The sequence below is a fragment of the Vanacampus margaritifer genome, chromosome 2, assembly GCF_051991255.1.
Source record: "Vanacampus margaritifer isolate UIUO_Vmar chromosome 2, RoL_Vmar_1.0, whole genome shotgun sequence".
NCBI classification, from domain to species: Eukaryota; Metazoa; Chordata; class Actinopteri; order Syngnathiformes; family Syngnathidae; genus Vanacampus; species Vanacampus margaritifer.
The window spans coordinates 24,244,538-24,263,121 of NC_135433.1; the positions used below are offsets into that span (position 1 = coordinate 24,244,538).

Sequence of the window (18,584 nt, forward strand, 5' to 3'; positions counted from 1 at the left end):
CTAGGAGCTTATTTTTATTGGGGGCAAAGTCAGCAGTGTCACCCAATCCCACTAATTAAGCATCGCTGGCTGTTCGCATGAAGACCAATCAAGTCAAGTCAGCGCGGTGTTTTGTTTCCTGTCATCGGGACACTCGTCCAATCAGAAAACTTGGTGCACTCACCCCCTCCCTATCTCGTGGACCCCCCTCGGCCTTTAAAAGTTTTTGCACGCTGCTGGTCGTCCTCGCTGAGCTCTCCACGCCACCTCGACCCCCACCCAACTGCCAACCTTCTTCAAGGTAACGCCGCATTTTAACGCTTATTTTTCATTTTTTTGTGTCTTGACTTTGTTCTCGAGTTTAGGGATTACAAAGCTCATGTTGAATAAAACGCCACATACATGACCTTTGAGTTTTATGCCTTCGCCTTGCTAACAGCATGCTAAACTTTGTGATGTTTGTAATTGACCGGTGTCATTTGTTCTTCATATTGGTGTGAATAGTCGGGGCGGGGTTAAGTGTCTGATCATGTCAGCTGTCACTTCTACCCCTCGTCACATGTTCCACAAGCAGCTGATTCTAAAGTTAGCATCAAGGAGGGCAGTCTTGTGCTGGTGTGATGTAATATGCAGCGTGGGGGATGTTCTGATGTTATCGTGTCAGTGTAAAATCTAGTAGTGTCTTTTCAAAAACGTTTTTTGAAATTTGTTTTAACCAACTTTTTCGGTTATTACATTCAAGCTCATTGGCTGTTGAGAAATGGGTGGACAAGTATGCCAACACAACATTGGCATTTTTCCACAACACTCTTCACTTTCCCTATCAAAACACCCATGTTTGTTAGATATGAGTCTCACCTGGGCTGCCCAGCTGCCACCAGATTAAAACCCTGAATGTCAGAACTTTGAGGCGGTTTTGCTGAAAATTTGGAAAACGGGTGATGATGACGTGTGTGCGTGCGGCCCAAAACAGATATGGAGCGAACATTCATCGCAGTGAAGCCAGACGGCGTCCAGCGAGGCCTGTGTGGTGAGATCATCAAGCGCTTCGAGCAGAGAGGCTTCAGACTGGTCGCCAGCAAGTTGATGCAGGTAAGCGGGGCTGCAAATGCATGAAATTCCGCCGCCACTTGAACATTTCATTATCATTGCCACATGTTTGTGTGGCAGGCATCCGAGGACCACATGAAGACTCACTACGCCGACTTGAAGGACACGCCCTTCTATGCTGGACTGTGCAAGTACATGGCGTCCGGCCCTGTCCTCGCCATGGTAACCTACAGAGTCGGCGTCACCTGAGCGGGTGCTCTGTGTTGTAAATGGCACCAAAATAATGGCAATGTCGTGCACAGGTGTGGGAGGGGCGGAGCATCGTCAAGTTGGCACGGATGATGCTTGGAGAAACCAACCCGGCCGAGTCCAAACCCGGAAGCATCCGAGGAGACCTGTGCATCGACATTGGCAGGTGAGTGCTTGGCGGCCATAAAGCACACCATTAGGGAGTAATAGCCATACGAACACCGCTAATGATTCACCATCTATATCAGTGACTAGCATATGTGCTAATGACAATGCTATCGACTGGGTGATTAGTATCCATGCTATAAACGCTGCTAATGATTGGTCAGCTGGCGCAGTCACTAGCATCCTTGCTAATGACTCATTCGGATCAATGGGTAGCATCCATGCTAAGGACAATGCTGACTGACTTGTCATTCAGATGAGGCACCAGCATCAATTTTTACCACACTGCTAACGGCTCTTATCCAGATTGGTGACTAACGAGTGGTCATAGGGCTGGGTAACTAGCGTCTGTGCTAACGCGGCAAATGACTAGTCATCGGGTTTTGCGTTTAGCATCCATGCTAACACTGCTAATGACTTTGTCCAGATTGGAGACTAACAACACCCCTAATGATGGGTCATCTGGCTGAGTGACTATATTCATGCTAACCACACTGCTAATGGGTTGACATCTGGATCAGTGACTAGCATCCATGATGATTTATTTTATTTCTGTCCAGGAATGTGATCCACGGCAGCGACACGGTGGAAAACGCCAAGCGTGAGATTGATTTGTGGTTCAAGGCTGACGAAATGGTCAACTACACCCCCTGTGCGCAGGCCTGGCTCTACGAGTGAAACGCATGCACACCACACTCAATGGTGATGAAAAGCAGTCTTTAATAAAGCCTCGTGTAATTGGACTACGCTGACTTAACTCTTTGACTGCCAGACATTTTCAGAAAAGGGATGCTGTCAGTGCCAGCCGATTTAAGCATTTTGACTGATCTTTCAAGGTCCACAGAAAATTTTGTTTGGACTATGTTAACACACATACTACCAAATGAAAGATTGAACTTTCATCAGTTTCTACCTTATTCTGTTTTTCAGTAATCAACAATAGAAAATGGTTAGTTTTGAAACAAAACGGAGAAATCAAGCTTTTTGCGAAACGATATTATTTCATGCAGTCTAGTGAATTTGACACCTTTTTTTTCCATGAATGATGCCACAAACACCTAAACAGTGCTTTACTTCTGTAAAACACTACCACCAACAATGAAAAAGTGTTTTTTTGACAGCAAAATACATTTATTTACATTCAACAGTAACAATTTGGCAAACTATTTACAAATGTGTGCAACGGTGGTACTATTTACAATTGTGTGGCTGTTTCAAATAGTTTTTCTTTTTGTAACACTCCCCTGCGTGCAAGTGGACGCAGCAGGATTTGCACAACAGATTAGTTTCACTTGCGATGGCGCCTTCGCGTGCAGACGATACACTTTCTTGCCGGCCTTTTTTTCCGGGGAATAGCAAGTATATACTGCAATGTGTGTTTGGCCATGTTGCCATCAAGTCTACTCTCAGGATCGTGGTACGTCTGGCTTCCTCATTGTCCTTCAGTTCCTATACCGGGTGGTTGATCCATCTTATCCACTCCATTCATGGTGGCATCGTAGTCCATAACCAGTGTCTTCTCCGTGATCAGACTGTACCCACTCCTCCGATGACTATGCATTGGACTCGGGGCACTCTTCGTCGTCCGCCTGAGCAGAAGTGCTCCGCGTTAGCATCGCTAGCCGGTGAGGCTTTATGACGTGATCATAGCCACTGCGTCAACGCTTCCAACTTCGGCGTCAACCTCGGAGTAATCATCGTCGTCATCAATGTGCTCTTTAGCATTGGTCGATGCTTTTCGTCTTTGAAAAAAATGCTCAAGCGTGAGCTGCTTGCAACCAGTCGCCATTATGGCTTCCTCAGCCGTTGTCCCCGCAACACTCTAGCTCCGCCTCATGTCTTCTGACGCCTACCCAATCTTGTCCAAAGTCATCGCTGCCATCTAGGGGCCAAAAATAGGCATTATACTAACTAGATCTGCTTGATACTTTCAGCACAGCTGGCCAAAGCTTTCCTTCACCCGTTTCCCCCCCAAAAAAACTTGGTGAACATTTTTTAACGTCTTTGCCGCTCCTCTGTAGTTTTTACTTAACGTTTTTGGCAGTAAAAGAGTTAATGTGTGCCCGCGAACAAGTGAGAAAACACTGGACATAAATTAACTTAATCATTTTTTGCCAGCAAGCTTATTGCACACATTTGCAGTCAAACTTTTTTTTTTAACCATTTTTCAAACATTAAAAAAAAAAAAAGTCCCCCGGTGGAAACTTTCAGCTTTCTTTACTCTATGAAAGCAGACTTTGTTTTTTCTTTTTTCCAAGCAAAACGATTGATATGTAGGGAAAGAGCGTCAGGACAGTGAAGACCACCAAAAGCACATGTGAAGTTTTATTTGGGATTCATGTATTGTTATACAACTGATTAAGTCAATGTCATCGTGATTGACAAAGTTACTTTTGAACTTGGAAAAGAGTGTCAGAAAGGAAAAATAGAGAAGTTTCATTGCGCCAAGTGGCCCACTTTGTTTCACAATGTGTTCATGAAGCAAATTTCACCCTTAGCATTGTTAACTCTACATTAATTTAGCAGCAAATCTTAGCCACCACTCGAGGGAAGGGGAGTGCAGCACGATGACATTTTCGCTAATTTACAGAAGTCGGAAGTCCGTGGCATCTACCCCATTCTGAGTGCAACAGATTGTATCGGGGTCGCCTACCGATGGCGTCACGCTACAGGGTTGGCTGGAGATTATTAGTTTGCAGTTGTTCAATAAAGATATTTGGGAGAAAAAAATCAAAACATTGGAAAGAAAAAATTAAAGATGTCATTTAAATAAAATGTATGGACTAAAATTGTCAAAACGTAAATAAACCTAAGACTATAAAAGCAGGACACTTAAAGATTTAGGAATAAAATTATTTAGAATAAAAAATAAAAAGATTGAAGCGCTGTCGCGTTTGCCGATGACGTCAGTACAGCAGCGTCATCAGTGCTAACGAAATGCGCGATTCAGACGTGTTTGGTTTCTTTTTGAGCAGTTCACAAATCACAATACATCAAAAATAGTTTTAATGATAATAGGACCACATTAGCAATTTAAACTGACAATATTTGTCACATCTCAGGCAATTAATTTGTGTATTTATCATTTAATCAATCTATTTTATTTATTCAATATATCTTGCTTTTATATTCTTAGGTTTATTTATGTTTCTGCAATTTCAGCCCGTACATTTTATTTAAATTACAGCTTTAATATTTTCTATCCAATATTTGTCATCAATTGGATAATTTCTAGCCGAATCCTGTAGCATGACTTGCTCGTTAGGCGACCCCGATACGATCTGGCAGGCCTATCACATCTGGTACCGACGCGGCGACACCGGTGCAGTGGTGCACACACTAGGCTCTCCGACTGGGGCCAGTGCATCTGCCAGTGCGTCGGGCAGTAGGAGATGGAAACGTTACTGGCAAGATGCGAAGGGTTGTGGCCTTATGCGGGGATAGAAATGTCATTCACCATTCGTGTACCGTGAATAATTCTCAAGTTGGATAAGTCATTAACTTTTTGGGGGGAAGTTTGCGGTTTAGTGGCGCTAGGTCTGGGGTTTTTCTTAAGGTGGAGGTTGTTTTTAAGCCTGGCTAATGTCGACATTAGCTAGCTGTGTGGTACAGCATTTTCCTCCATTTGCGAAACGCACTTTGCCTCTCCGAACATAGGCACTCTCAGTGTAGTGCAGGGGTGGCCAAGTTCGGTCCTCGAGAGCCACTATCCTGCCTGTTTTCCATGTTTCTCTCCACTAACACACCTGATTCATGATCAGGATCGTCATCAGGCTTCTGCAAAGCTTGCTGATGAGCTAATCATTAGATTTAGCTGCGCTGAAGGAGGGAGACATGGCAAACAGGCTGGATAGTGGCTCTCGAGGACCGAACTTGGCCACCCCTGGTGTAGTGGAAGGACTTCAGAGCGTATTTCCGAACACGCTCATATTTGAAACTTTATTCACATCACTTCTGCTGCCCTTTATTTAACGGACTGACGCTAAGTTTACGTTCGCACGATACCTGTTTAATGTGGTATTTTGTAAAGATGGACTGTAATTTCGCATTTCCCACTCGTGTGCAAGTCCATCTTGGGTTGTGGGTTGGACACAAAGGTTACTCATCAATAAACAAAGTTCTGTCATAACAAATCCAACAAACAGTAGTTGACAGAACGTTTCTGTCCAAACTTGTCGAACAAGCGCACCTGCAGCAGTCAAGTGAATGCGCGCTCACGAGATCACGTGATGAACACAAACGATTGGCCACCCACAAACACAAACGATTGGCCACCGGGTGGCACTGTTGCTCGCAATTCGGTTCAAGCAAAATATGGCCTCCAACACTCCTCGATGTACAGTACTCAAAATACTAGTTATTATTCAGTTACCTAAAGTACTTATATGCAATGAAATACTCCCTTCATAAATCTTCTTTAGTAGGCCTACTCCCTAAAAGGTACATAAATGTGGTATAATTTTACAGTGTATTTTAACAATGAACATCGGGATATGTAAATAATATGGCCAATTCACTAACCTGAATGTAAACACGTGTTTACATGAAGTCAAACTCAAAACGTCAAATAGGCGATGCTTTTATTTTGAAAGTTGTGCTTTTTCTGTGCACATGTATGGACGCTAGTACCAGTGAGGTAAGAACAAGAACTTGTGTCTGTAGTGATGACAACTTAGCCATATTTTTGCCATATTCATTGACTTTTCCCACGCTTTCAGCAACTATTTTTCCAAAAAAGAGGCTAGCAAAAATGACCAGTGGGCCTAATGCTTTCTTACTCAAAGATAGATAAAAAAAAATAAAAAATCATGAAGTATCGGCAATATATTACGTGAGCAGCACCCCACCTCTCTGACCATTCATTTTGATCATGCAGTAATATACGTCAACAGCCACCCCATTCCAATCTCTCCCACCACTTTGACACCCTGTGCACACATACATATAGCCTACTGTACATGCACACATTTGAACAGGTTCTTGTACGCGCACACAATACACAAGTAAATACATAAACATGCGCGCCGGTTGCATTGCGGCACTCATTTGAACACAATGATGATCTTGCACTCGGCTAATTCTCATTGTTGCGACTTCACCGCAATACGCTAACCCACGCACACACAAACCGCAAACACGCGTATGTGTGGGTGTGTGTTTCCTAAAATGACTGAAGCAGGTTTGCGCACACACAGCGTCGCCATAACAACGGCACACCTTGATCACCGCACATTCCTCAAAACAAGTTTGATCCTGATTCAGGAGAGAGAGGGCGGGGTCACCTTGGACGACTCGCCTGTCAATCACATGACCCACAAGTCCGTTCATACACGAACAATAAAATATTTATGGGTTTATTTATGTCTTATAATAAGTCATGTTTGGGGTGCCAGAGGAAGAACAAAGATTCAAACACACAATAATTTTCTCACATACTCGCACAAACCGCACAAGACAACATGTTGCAAGGCCCGTTATGTAAAAATACATAATATATATAAACACACACATGTATATATATATTGTATATATATATATATATATATATATATATATACATATATATATATACTGTATATATATATATATATATATATACATATATACATATATATATACATATATACATATATATATACATATATATATATACATACATATATATATATATACATACATATATATATATATATATATATATATATATATATACATACATATATATATATATATACATACATATATATATACATATATACTGTATATATATATATACATATATGTATATGTATACGTATATACAGTATATACATATATATATACATATATATACATACATATATATATACATACATATATACAGTATATACATATATGTATATGTATATACTGTATATATATACATATATATATATACATATATATATATACATATATATATATACGTATATATATATATTTATATATATATATATATATATATGTATATATATATATACATATATATATATATATATATATATATATACGTATATATATATATATATATATATATACGTATATATATATATATATATGTATATATATATATGTATATATATATATATATATGTATATATATATATATATATATATATATATATATATTAGGGGTGTTAGAAAAAAATCGATTTGGTTATATATCGCGATATTACAGCGCGCAATTCTCGAATCGATTTGATATGCAGCTGAATCGATTTTTAAAAATCAATTTTTTATGGGAATATTCAACAAAACGTCTTACTTAGGGTTAGGATTCACACATTAAGCATGGAAGAATGTAATATTAATGGAACATTAAGCCTTAATATTTTATTTCAGTGCTGTTCAAACATGAAACAGACTGCAACTTGTTTGTTAAATGCAGTAGCTCAGTTATAAGCCTGAATTTTCAGATAAATAAAAACATTTTCATAGAAATCTTACAGTGTACATGTACAAGTTTACTGATCAGTATTCTCTAAATTTAAGTAAAAAAAAAATCACAACAATCAATTTATAGATTTGCATCGGGATTAATCGGTATCAAATCGAATCGTGACCTATGAATCGCGATACAAATCTAATCGCCAGGTACTAGGCAAGTCACACCCCTAATATATATATATATAAATGTGTGTGTGTGTGTTTATATATGTTATTTGAAGTATTTAAAGTTGATTTCTTAATGTTTATGTTAATGATTGTTTTTTTTTCAAGAGGAACTGGTTGAGTGCAAGGGGGAGAGGCTGGAAGTGTCAATCAACATGACTCCTCAAGCAGAAAAGATTGATGATGTTTTTATGCTTGATTCTGAAATGGATCAGAAAGTCACAAAACAAGAAAGGCACATCAAACGTGAAAACACATCAAAGTTCTTGTCTAGGTGGGGACCAAGAAAAGTCCAAAGAAAGTTACAACTTGAAAGTAAAAATGAGCAAAAAAGTGAATCCACTTAAGTGTAATAGGAATGTCCCAAATGAGAAGAATAAAAAGAAAGAGAATAAAGTTAGAAAATGTACAATGTAAAAAAATTTTTTTAGATGAATGTAGTGTTCCCTCGTTATAACGCGGTCCACTTTTCGCAGCCTTGCTGTTTCGCTGATTTTTTTTGGTGCAATTTTGCATGCATTTTTTCTACAGTAATGTACCTATTTTATAAAAATAAAAAGAATGTTTAAACAAGAGAGAAACGTGACAAAATTTAACAGCCTCGATGAGAAAACTATGGTGAGGGGTTTTAGAGCCTGAAAAAATTTATAAAAAATTTAAAACATAAAGCTAACTACTTTGCGGATTTCATTTATTGCAGTTTTTTTTTAATTTACCTAACCCCTGCGGAAAAACGACAGAACACTATACAAAAAAGGTCAGAGAAAAGGTGACTGACAGGTTACCTAGAAATGGTCACACCTACATGAATTCTTCATGTAGGTGTGTGCATGCATTTGTATGTGTGAATATGCACATGAATGTGTATGTGTGTGTGTGGAGGTATGTACTGTGTGTGTGTGTGTGTGTGTTTATGTACACAGTGCATGTACGGTCAGGTCCCGAAATAAATCTTGGGACATGGACACAATTGTCTTCTTTTTGGCTTCAAACACAACCACAATAGATTTGACATGAAAGAAACAAGATCTGAGTCAGTTTCCATCCAAATAAGATGCACCAATGACAACAGTTTGAACATGGGTCTCCCATTTTTGAAGGGAGCGAAAGTTATGGGACAAATGGCTGCCCAGCTGTTTAATGGCCAGGTGTGTGTTCTTCGTGATCCCATTCACAAGGGAGCAGTTAGAAGGTCTTGAGTTCATTTCAAATGTGTCATTTTGCATTTGGAAATTGTCAATATGAGATCCAAAGAGTGAAGCAAGCCATCGTTAGGCTGAAGCATAAAACAAGTCAAGCAAACAAGCTGGAGACTGTTTGTCTGGACAATCTAGCAAAACTCTAAGACAATCTTGTAGCAAAATGATTAGGTTGACCAAATCAACGCTTTGGAACGCACCTACCAGTGAGCATGCTCAGCAACACCAAAAGATCCGGAAGAGCATGGACGACGACGGAAACATTCTCTATGGTAAAGAAAAAAGCCTTTCACAACAGCTGGCTAGATTCAAAAGGGTTTTCAAGTGGTGGCCAAATACAACAAGAAAAGCAAAAGTGAATACAGAGGGTTCACCACAAGATGAGAACATGGCGAGCCCCTTCAAAACAGGAAGGCCAGATTAGAGTTTGGCAAATATTATGGAACAACACCCTATGGACACATCGAGAAGAAGAGGAAAGGAACTGCTCATGATCCCATGTGTGCCATGGACACGAATTTGGGCTTAAATTTGGATTTCTAGATGATGTAACTGGATGATGTGATTGAAATATCCTTAAAATCAATCTGAAAGCCTGCAGTTAAAGCACATCTTGAAAGCAGATCCAGAACAATGACAATTGTGCTTATTATCCTGCATGTGCCGGGCATGAAGGGGCATGTTTAAGTGAGACATGCTTCAAATTCCAGTGGTGGTCTAAAGCACCTGAGGGTGGGCAGACCCTCTCTCACTCACAGCGGGATAAAAGGAGGCTTCCGTTCCTTGCGGCACATCCAGATTCGCCGTCTGCTAGCCATGGCATCTCTCGCTGGCTCTCTTGCCTTCTCAACTGGAAGCCGTATCAGCGCCCGGCGGGCCCCCATAGTGTACGCTGGGGCCGGGGGCCGAGGGGTCCGCATCTCCAGCGTGGCCGCCCCTGCGTATTTCTCCTCTGCTGGTGCAGCCTTTGATTTGGCGGACGCCCTGGACGTGCCCGACAACAAGAAGGGGGCCATGCAGAACCTGAATGGTCGCTTGGCGACCTATCTGGAGAAGGTGCGCAAACTGGAGGCGGCCAATGGAGGTCTGGAGCTGAAGATCAGGAACTTCCTCGAGAACGCCAGTACGCCGGAGAACCGAGACTGGAGCGCCTACAACGGGCCAATCAGAGACCTTCAGGAGCAGGTTAGCGTGTCACACGCGCAAATTGTGGTCAGCCGCCACCATTTTGATCCACTGAAAAACCAGACGCGACACCGAGGTGGTGGGAAGAAGCCAAGTAGAAATACTTAAAAAATATAAAATATTTGTACTTCATACCACTGACAAAATAGGCCCATTACTTTTATGAATTACCCCAGATGACAACTTTACTTGAGTGAAGAGAGTGAGTGCTTTTGCTTTCTCTGACAAATATTTTGTAATCCCTTTTGTAAATATCCTACTTTAGATCCTCGACGCCACTCGCACAAACGCATCTCTCCAACTGGACATCGATAACGCCAAATTGGCGGCGAACGACTTCAAGCTTAAGTGAGTCCAACATGTCAATCATCTCAATTCCACTCAACGAACCATTTCAGTATTTACACCGCATTTGTTGATGCTTGAGGTACAACAACGAGATGGCTATGCGCCAGGCAGTGGACGCCGATCTGGTGGGCCTGAAGCGGATTCTGGATGAGTTGACGCTGAGTCGTTCCGACTTGGCGATGCAGGTGGAGGGTCTGAAAGAGGAACTGATCCACCTGAAGATGAACCACGAGGAGGTGAGACCAGCCTCAGCAAAGTATTGAAGGCAAAACAGGAAGTCCTTGAAGTCAACATAGGAAGTCTAGTTTGTAGGCAGACGCAAAAAGACCTGACATTCATTTAGGGCAGGCTTCCTCACTCCTGGTCCTTGATGGCCGGAGTCCTGCAGGTTTTTGGATGTTTCCGTCCTCCAACACTGCTGATTCATATAATCAGCTTATCAGCAAGCTCTGTAGAAGCTTGATAACGATCCTGGTCTTTAGAATCAGCAGTGTTGGAGGACCGGAACATCTAAAACCCGCAGGACTCCCGAGGACCAGGAGCGCGGAAGCCTGATTTAGGGCTACAAAAGAAATCCTTCTGATAGTCATTGAAGTCTACACAGAAAGTCCTTCTAACCGCGTCTGTCGCCCACAGGACCTCGCCGACATGCAGTCGCAGATGAACGGTCAGGTCAACGTGGAGTTGAACGCGGCCCCTCAGCAGGATCTCTCCACCGTCTTGGCTGAAATCCGACAACATTACGAGAATGCCGTCTCCAAGAATCGCACAGACCTGGACAAATGGTTCGAGGCCAAGGTGAGTGTGAAATCTCTTCACTGGCTTGCTCAAAGCCAAAATGTCTACATTTACAAGACCTTTACTTGAGGGAAGCCATGGACAAGTGGTTAAGATTGCCACATGTCACTGTGGGGATCCCGGTTCAAGGCACAGAACGTGGTCAGCTTCATCAGGGGTGGGCAGGTCGAGCTGGAGAGGGTACAGCAATGGACCCTTGATCCCAACCATCCTACAGACTCAAGGCAGTGGTGTCCCTGAGCAAGTCACCGATATCCTGAACTGCTGCTTGAGTGTGTTTGCGTTCACTTTAGATGATGACAGCAAAGATAATTCTTCTTCTTCTACTACTAAACCCATCCAACATCCAGACAACTGAGCTCAACAAGGAAGTTACGACAAGCACAGAGACCCTCCAGACGTCCAAAAGTGAGATGACCGAAGTGCGAAGAACTCTCCAGGATCTGCAAATTCAACTGCAGGCGGAGCTCAGTCAGGTGACTTTCAGCAGACTTCATGTTCATCTCATCTTTTTTGCTTCTAATTTTACTCCAATTGGTTGTGCTGTCAGAAAGCGGCTTTGGAGGGAATGCTGGCCGAGACACAATCTCGATACGCCGCCATGTTGCTAGGCTATCAAAGACAGGTGGAAGCCTTGGAGGAGCAACTGGCTCAGCTCAGGGCTGAAGTGGAGAAACAGAGGGTCCAGTTTGCTGAGCTTCTGGACATCAAGACCCGGCTGGAGCTGGAGATTGCAGAGTACCGCCGCCTGATTGACGGCGAGATGATGAGGTGGGAGGAGCAATGGTCACACAAAGATGCCAAAAATACAAAATAAAATAAAATAAATGAATCATCTTTGTCATGTGACTTCCGGCAGTTTGTCAGAAGCCAGCTGCGTCCACAGTCTGGTCACCATCGCCAAGAATACCTCAGACGACAACGAAGATGACAGCTCTGAATCTGAATGATATGTCACCACTGTGTATCACAATAAAAAAAAATGTAACGAACTGATGTGATTTTTTGGGGGGGCTCAACACAAACATTTATATTGATCGTTTAACATCTATGTAACCTGGAACAAATAAACAAACAAATAACCAGATTATTGTAATGATTTCACAGTGTAGCTGATGGGAAAGTTGCTGGTGGTGGTCATTCCAGGCATCTCGTCTCATTACTTGTACTTGTTAGACCAGCAAAACCAGTCAACATTTTGGAGTCAAACAGCCTGGGGGCACCTCACAAGTGTGGTGGAGGTAGTAGCTGTCACCTAGGGCATGAGGTGGGAACATACCAGCGCTTCTGGATGGCATCTGGGCGTTTTCTAGGCCTCGAGATACTGCAACCCATCCAGGATGTTGTTCATTCCAGCAGCAAGGTGTGGCTCCGCCCGCCTGCCCCACCCCACCATCAATTGTTTAAAAGGCGCTATGCTCCCAGCAGGTCTTCAGTCTCTTCAACATGGCCTCATTCTCCAGCCGCATCTCATCGTCCCGCATGAGCAGCTTGGGCGCCGGCGGCATGAGTGCCGGCAGCATGTATGGCAGCGGAGGAAGTTCCGGGGGCCACATCTCCAAAGTCAGCTTTGGAGGTGGCAGCGTGTACGGCGGCGCAGGCGGTTCCGGGGTCCGCATCTCCAATGTCAGCTCGTCAATGGCTGGCATAGGCGGCTTCAACTTGGCCAACGGCATCGACATCTCGGCCAACGAGAAGTTCACCATGCAGAACCTGAACGACAGGCTGGCAAACTATCTGAACAAGGTGCGCAAGCTGGAGGCGGCCAACGCAGACCTGGAGCTGAAGATCAGGAACTTCCTGGCAAGCAAAACCGGTCCGCAGGATCACGACTGGACCGCCTTTTACGTGCGAATCAGAGATCTGCAGGAAGGGGTGAGGTCAACTTAGCACGACAGCTAATGCTTTTTTTCAATAGAGTCAACTCAGGACAAAAATCCTGTATTTTGATAAAGCTATCTACTCTTTGAATCTTTGTGTTTATTGCCAGTGCATATTTGATCTAACTACGGTGAAACTAAACAATCTCACCACTTAATTTACCATCAGGAGACATATTATCCACTTAAACAAAAAAATTCTAGTATTCTTTATAAAATGTCAGAGCCTTGCTTTGGTATAAAAAAGTCATTGATCAAGAATAACTGCACCCCCCCACACACACACACTTTCAAGACAGCCCTGTTCAAAGCAGGCAGTATAGGGGGTCTTTCCTTTCTCAGCTGGAATTTTATTTTGATGAAAAAACATTTGTCATTGCCTGTCATCACTCAGATCCAAAATGGCGCCCGTGCCAATGCTGCCCTGGTTCTTGCCATCGACAATGCCAAGCTGGCCTCAGACGACTTCCGCATCAAGTGAGTGATGCCTCAAAAGGCCTGAAGAAACTCTGGTCCAAAATGTTAAAAATGCAGAGTCCAGTTGCCCGCATCCCATTTTTTCAGATGACCATGATGTAGATGACTGACAATCATCCAACATCTAGTCCAAAATCTGAGAACGCTATGATGGTGTCCAGGTACGAGCACGAGTTGGGTATGCGCCAGGCGGTGGAGGCCGATGCGGCTGGTCTGAAGCGGGTTCTGGATGAACTGACAATGAGTCGTGCTGACTTGGAGATGCAGGTGGAGGGTCTGAAGGAGGAACTCATCTACATGAAGAGGAACCATGATGAGGTGAAAGCAGCCTCAGTAGATATTGAATTGAAGGCTATGCAGGAAGTCCCTGTAACATTCATTGAAGGCTACACAGGAAGTTCTTCCAATCACCTCTGCCGCCCATAGGACCTCATCGCCCTGCGGTCCCAGATGACAGGACAGATCAACGTGGAGTTAGATGCCGCCCCTCAGCAGGATCTCTCCACCGTCTTGGCCGGAATCCGAGATTATTACGAAAACCTTGCTGCCAAAAACCACAGAGACTTGGACAACTGGTTCCAGGCCAAGGTGAGTGTGAAAGCTCTTGACTGGCTAGCTGAAAGAAAGCATGTCTACATGGACTAAAATGAGCCTCTGTCCAGATGGCCGAGCTCAACAAGGAAGTGACCGTAAATCTGCAGACGACCAAGAGCGAGCTGAGCGAATTGCGAAGAACTCTCCAGAGCCTGCAGATCCAACTGCAGGCGGAGCTTAGCCAGGTGAACCCTCAGTAGGGCATGTCACAAAAACGTTGGACAAACCAGGAATGCTTTAATTGTTTTACCACAAGCGCTAATTCTGAACACATGAATAATTACAGTAGTCATTATTTGAAATTAATATTAGAGTAGGAAACTCGAAATCAAACATTTAAATCTTTACACGAACAATTCTGTCCAGATGTGGCATTTTTTTAAGTCCTTGCTAAAGGTGTTATTGTCAGTCTCCAACCTCAACTCATAGGGAAACCAATTCCAGAGTCTGGCTCCTTTAGATACAGAACAGGACTACTTCCCACCAAAAAAAAAAGTCCTAAACATTGGAATCGTGACAATGTAACAGTCTCCCCTGACAGGGCCTCATTTGGCTATGGTTCGAGTCTAGTGATCCGATCTGAGGTTAATGACAGAATTGTTCAGACATTGAAAAAAAAACCAGTTTGATGACACAAAAATTGAGAAGGATTACCTTGAACGTTTGTTTGTACAATGAGATGACAGATTTCATTGCAGTCGACCATCTGGTCCATTTTTTCTTTGTCTAACTTTGCTCCAAATGGTTGGGCTGCCAGAAAGCGGTTCTGGAGGCAACGTTGGCCGAAACACAAGCTCGCTACAGCAACATGTTGCAAGGCTACCAGAGGCAGGTGGTGATCTTTGAAGAGCAGCTGGGGCAGCTCAGAGCTGACATAGAGAACCAGAAGATCTTGTTCGCTGAGCTTCTGGACATCAAGACTCGGCTGGAAATCGAGATCGCAGAGTACCGCCGCCTGATGGACGGAGAAGGCGCCAGGTGACCAACTTGCGAAACCATTGTGAAATCCCAACCAAGAGGCGAACTGAAATCCTGCTTTCTGTTTGTATTGTGCAGCAGCACCAGCAGCAGCAAGAACTCTCGGGTCGTCATCGTGCAGGAGGTCCACAGCAGAAGCAGCAGATAAGGAGCAGGAAGAGCGTCGACACAACACTTCCTCTTTAAGACCCCTCCTTCAATAAAGGAAGTCTGACGCCATTGGTGGCTTTCATTGACCTCACACAATCTGTACATCATACACTCACCATCCATCCACTGTTCATTCATTTTTGAGTGCTTCTTCTGTCAGGGTCAAACAAAGGTGGGTGTGACGTTAGCAAGGGGTGGGGGTCATCAGTTAATTCCATGACAGACACAAATAAACAACACTGGACAAGTGAGAGTCTTCCATGAGGCTAAGCTAGGTTTCATGGAGAACCTGCAAAGTCCACATGGAGAGATTCAAATGCAGAACTTCTGACTGTGGCACACATGTGATGACCACCTTCAACCCACAATACAAACTAAAAGAGAAAGGCATTTGCTCATTTTTTTAAAATAGCAAACTATTTCCTGTGTCAGTCTATCAATCCTTCTTCTAGAGTGCTTTTCTCATTAGGGATGCTGGCAGGCATCTATTACCAGCCGGGCTTCTGGCAAAAGGTAGCGTACACCATGGACTGGTTGTAAGTCAGTGGCAGGGCACATACAGTAAAGACAAGCAAAAAAATTAACTTTCACAGAATACCTCAAGTACACTAGCTACTTGCTAGCAGACAGCTGCACACTAAACTGACAGGATGAGAGCTGAACATGCAGTCAAAATGTTTTTCTGTCCCAAGTTTAGACGAGTGTAACCTTTAAAAGAGTCAACTGTTTTCTTTTTCTCGGCTTACGGCCATGCTACTGAAGGAATATATCGATTACTTATTGAGTGTAATCTTTGCGTGTCCAAAATAATTGTATTCAGGATCTGATGAAGAAGTTTTCTTGCAAGAATTTATTTAGAGGCCTCTAAAGACACAGTCAGGACACCACATCAGAATGCAACGTGATGACCTCAAGTGTGTGACAATTTACAGAACATCGACTCATTTATATAAAAAAGATAAAAGGTTCCTCCTCCCGGCTCTTGATTGAACAAAGGGCAGACATGTCATCTCCTAGTGAACAAATGTGTAATGTTGTTAGTAAGCAGACGTTTACATACAGACATGTTGATTCCAGGTTGGCCAAAGGTGTAATCTTATTAGTAAACAGACATTTACATACAGTTCCCCTTCTTGACTGGGGGAACAAATGCAATTAGGATCTAACCCCAGACTTTTAGACTCCAATGCCAAAAGGCTCTAAATAACATCATGCACATTCCTATCTTCGATAGCTTTGAGGGTGAGAGGATAAAATAAAGTTCACAAAATCATTACTCCACTGTATTATTTTAAACACTCATGATTATATCACATTGATATGCCTATAAGTAAACTCGAAAACAGTAAAACATCAAATTGAAAATATTAAATGTCTTCAGTCCTACCATTGAACTTCTATAAGTTCAAAAAACGGACATTTAATCCCACAATAGTCTAGAGAGAAAGTCCAGCGCGAATCTTGATCGTCGCAAAAATGAAGCAATGTTTATGTGTGGAGTTCAGAAAATAAGAATAGCAGGTGAGAGAGAGAGAGAAAGATAGAGGGGCTTAGCAGTCAGAATTCAGTTTGATTCATTAAAAAATTCGGTGGAAGGGGCATAATAAATGTGAGGCATAACACTATGTGATGTGGTTAAGTGTCACGACGCAATAGCAGATGTGTCCGTCCCTCGAAGCCATCTCCTGATGAAGGTCTTGTTGAATGAAAAGTGCGTTCGACAGTTGGTCAAATTTTTTTAAAAAGAGGCGTTTGTCAGCCTCTTTCTGAACCTGGCTCACTGCCAGAGATCGCAGGAAAGGTCACGGGACTTCATTCCCAGTGTGACTCAATCCTTGTGAATTGATGAAAAGGGGATTTGAGTGATTTCCCCCTTTCAAACAGCAGATTGACACTTGATCAGCTTTTCCAACTGTGTCAATCCGTGCCCAGGGAAAAGGCACTCCAATGAATCTTCTTTCCTCCGCGTCCTTGGGCAGCTTGTCAGGTAGACACTGGAACCGGGTGTGGTGGGATCCGTTAGATGGCTCCAATTGGTGTGGACGCAGATCAGCAGCTTAGTCAACCCCCTCAGTCGGTTTCAATTGATGTGATTGAAGAGCCTGGGACCTCGTGTGGCTCCCACTATTATGATCAGCAAACCAATCTGTGTGCAAAATCATTTTCATTTAGTCACTCATAACATACATAGTCTTCATTCTTTACTTTGAAAAGAGCACCTGGTTTTTTAGCAAATGTTAATTGTTTAAGTTCTGTAGGTCCTGAAACATGCTGTTGGACACGGAAAAAGTTATTTTTGTTGTGGCATTCAAACAGAATCCGTTTAATGACATTTGTACATTCAATGGCATAATAATGAAAGTCTTGTTGCCATTGAAACTTTATGAGGCCAATTGTTTAATATTTCTATTTTTCTTTAATGTCCTTGAGATCAGAGATAATATACTAAATCAAATATGTTTTAATCTCAATGCCTTTTCTATATCTTATGAAGTTTTGTTTTTTCAAGTGGGTTTGTCTGATCCAATCTTCCTAGGAAACCCTTATGATGGTAGATAATGATGAATCAAATATTTTACCATGATATTTACTGTTGTAGATTTTAGCATAAATGTGCTCTTTGTCGTACATCAAATTTCTGTATTTTTAATGCTGGTTTCTTATTATAGCAGTGTAAATCATTTAAAAACAACATCATCTTAACTCAGAACTATTCATGTCCGGCCGGGCCATGAACAGTCTGAGAAGAGATTTATACTCATACCTTAAATAAACACTGCAGTTCATTTTTAACAACTTGTCTCATGAATAAATGTCACCCAGGTGTGTCAATGTTCCTTCCACACCTAAATGGCATATTCCATGGGCTCTAGAAATTATACTTTTCAATCGTTTCTGAGAT

General features: G+C 42.5%; 3 protein-coding genes across 4 annotated transcripts; all 3 read left to right on the forward strand.

Moving 5' to 3' along the window:
• The first annotated feature begins 128 nt into the window (after window positions 1-128).
• Window positions 129-2,186, forward strand: LOC144043609 (nucleoside diphosphate kinase A 2-like). The gene is made up of 5 exons (XM_077557429.1): window positions 129-280; window positions 953-1,071; window positions 1,150-1,251; window positions 1,332-1,444; window positions 2,004-2,186. The coding sequence occupies exons 2-5, from the start codon at window positions 955-957 to the stop codon at window positions 2,119-2,121; spliced, it is 450 nt and encodes a 149-aa protein (XP_077413555.1). The 5' UTR covers window positions 129-280; window positions 953-954; the 3' UTR covers window positions 2,122-2,186.
• Window positions 2,187-9,890: 7,704 nt separating this feature from the next.
• Window positions 9,891-12,786, forward strand: LOC144043591 (keratin, type I cytoskeletal 50 kDa-like). Of its 2 annotated transcripts, XM_077557391.1 has the most exons (8): window positions 9,891-10,457; window positions 10,723-10,805; window positions 10,885-11,041; window positions 11,442-11,603; window positions 11,954-12,079; window positions 12,154-12,374; window positions 12,463-12,587; window positions 12,711-12,786. In XM_077557391.1, the coding sequence occupies exons 1-7, from the start codon at window positions 10,089-10,091 to the stop codon at window positions 12,551-12,553; spliced, it is 1,209 nt and encodes a 402-aa protein (XP_077413517.1). In that variant the 5' UTR covers window positions 9,891-10,088; the 3' UTR covers window positions 12,554-12,587; window positions 12,711-12,786. The 2 variants fall into 2 exon arrangements, with proteins under 2 accessions (XP_077413517.1, XP_077413516.1); XM_077557390.1 differs by lacking the exon at window positions 12,711-12,786 and having other exon boundaries at window positions 12,463-12,667.
• A 79-nt stretch (window positions 12,787-12,865) lies between these two features.
• On the forward strand, window positions 12,866-15,751 carry LOC144043586 (keratin, type I cytoskeletal 13-like). Its single transcript, XM_077557384.1, has 8 exons — window positions 12,866-12,966; window positions 13,032-13,478; window positions 13,878-13,960; window positions 14,122-14,278; window positions 14,387-14,548; window positions 14,623-14,739; window positions 15,312-15,532; window positions 15,611-15,751. The coding sequence occupies exons 1-8, from the start codon at window positions 12,895-12,897 to the stop codon at window positions 15,678-15,680; spliced, it is 1,329 nt and encodes a 442-aa protein (XP_077413510.1). The 5' UTR covers window positions 12,866-12,894; the 3' UTR covers window positions 15,681-15,751.
• The last annotated feature ends 2,833 nt before the right edge of the window (window positions 15,752-18,584 follow it).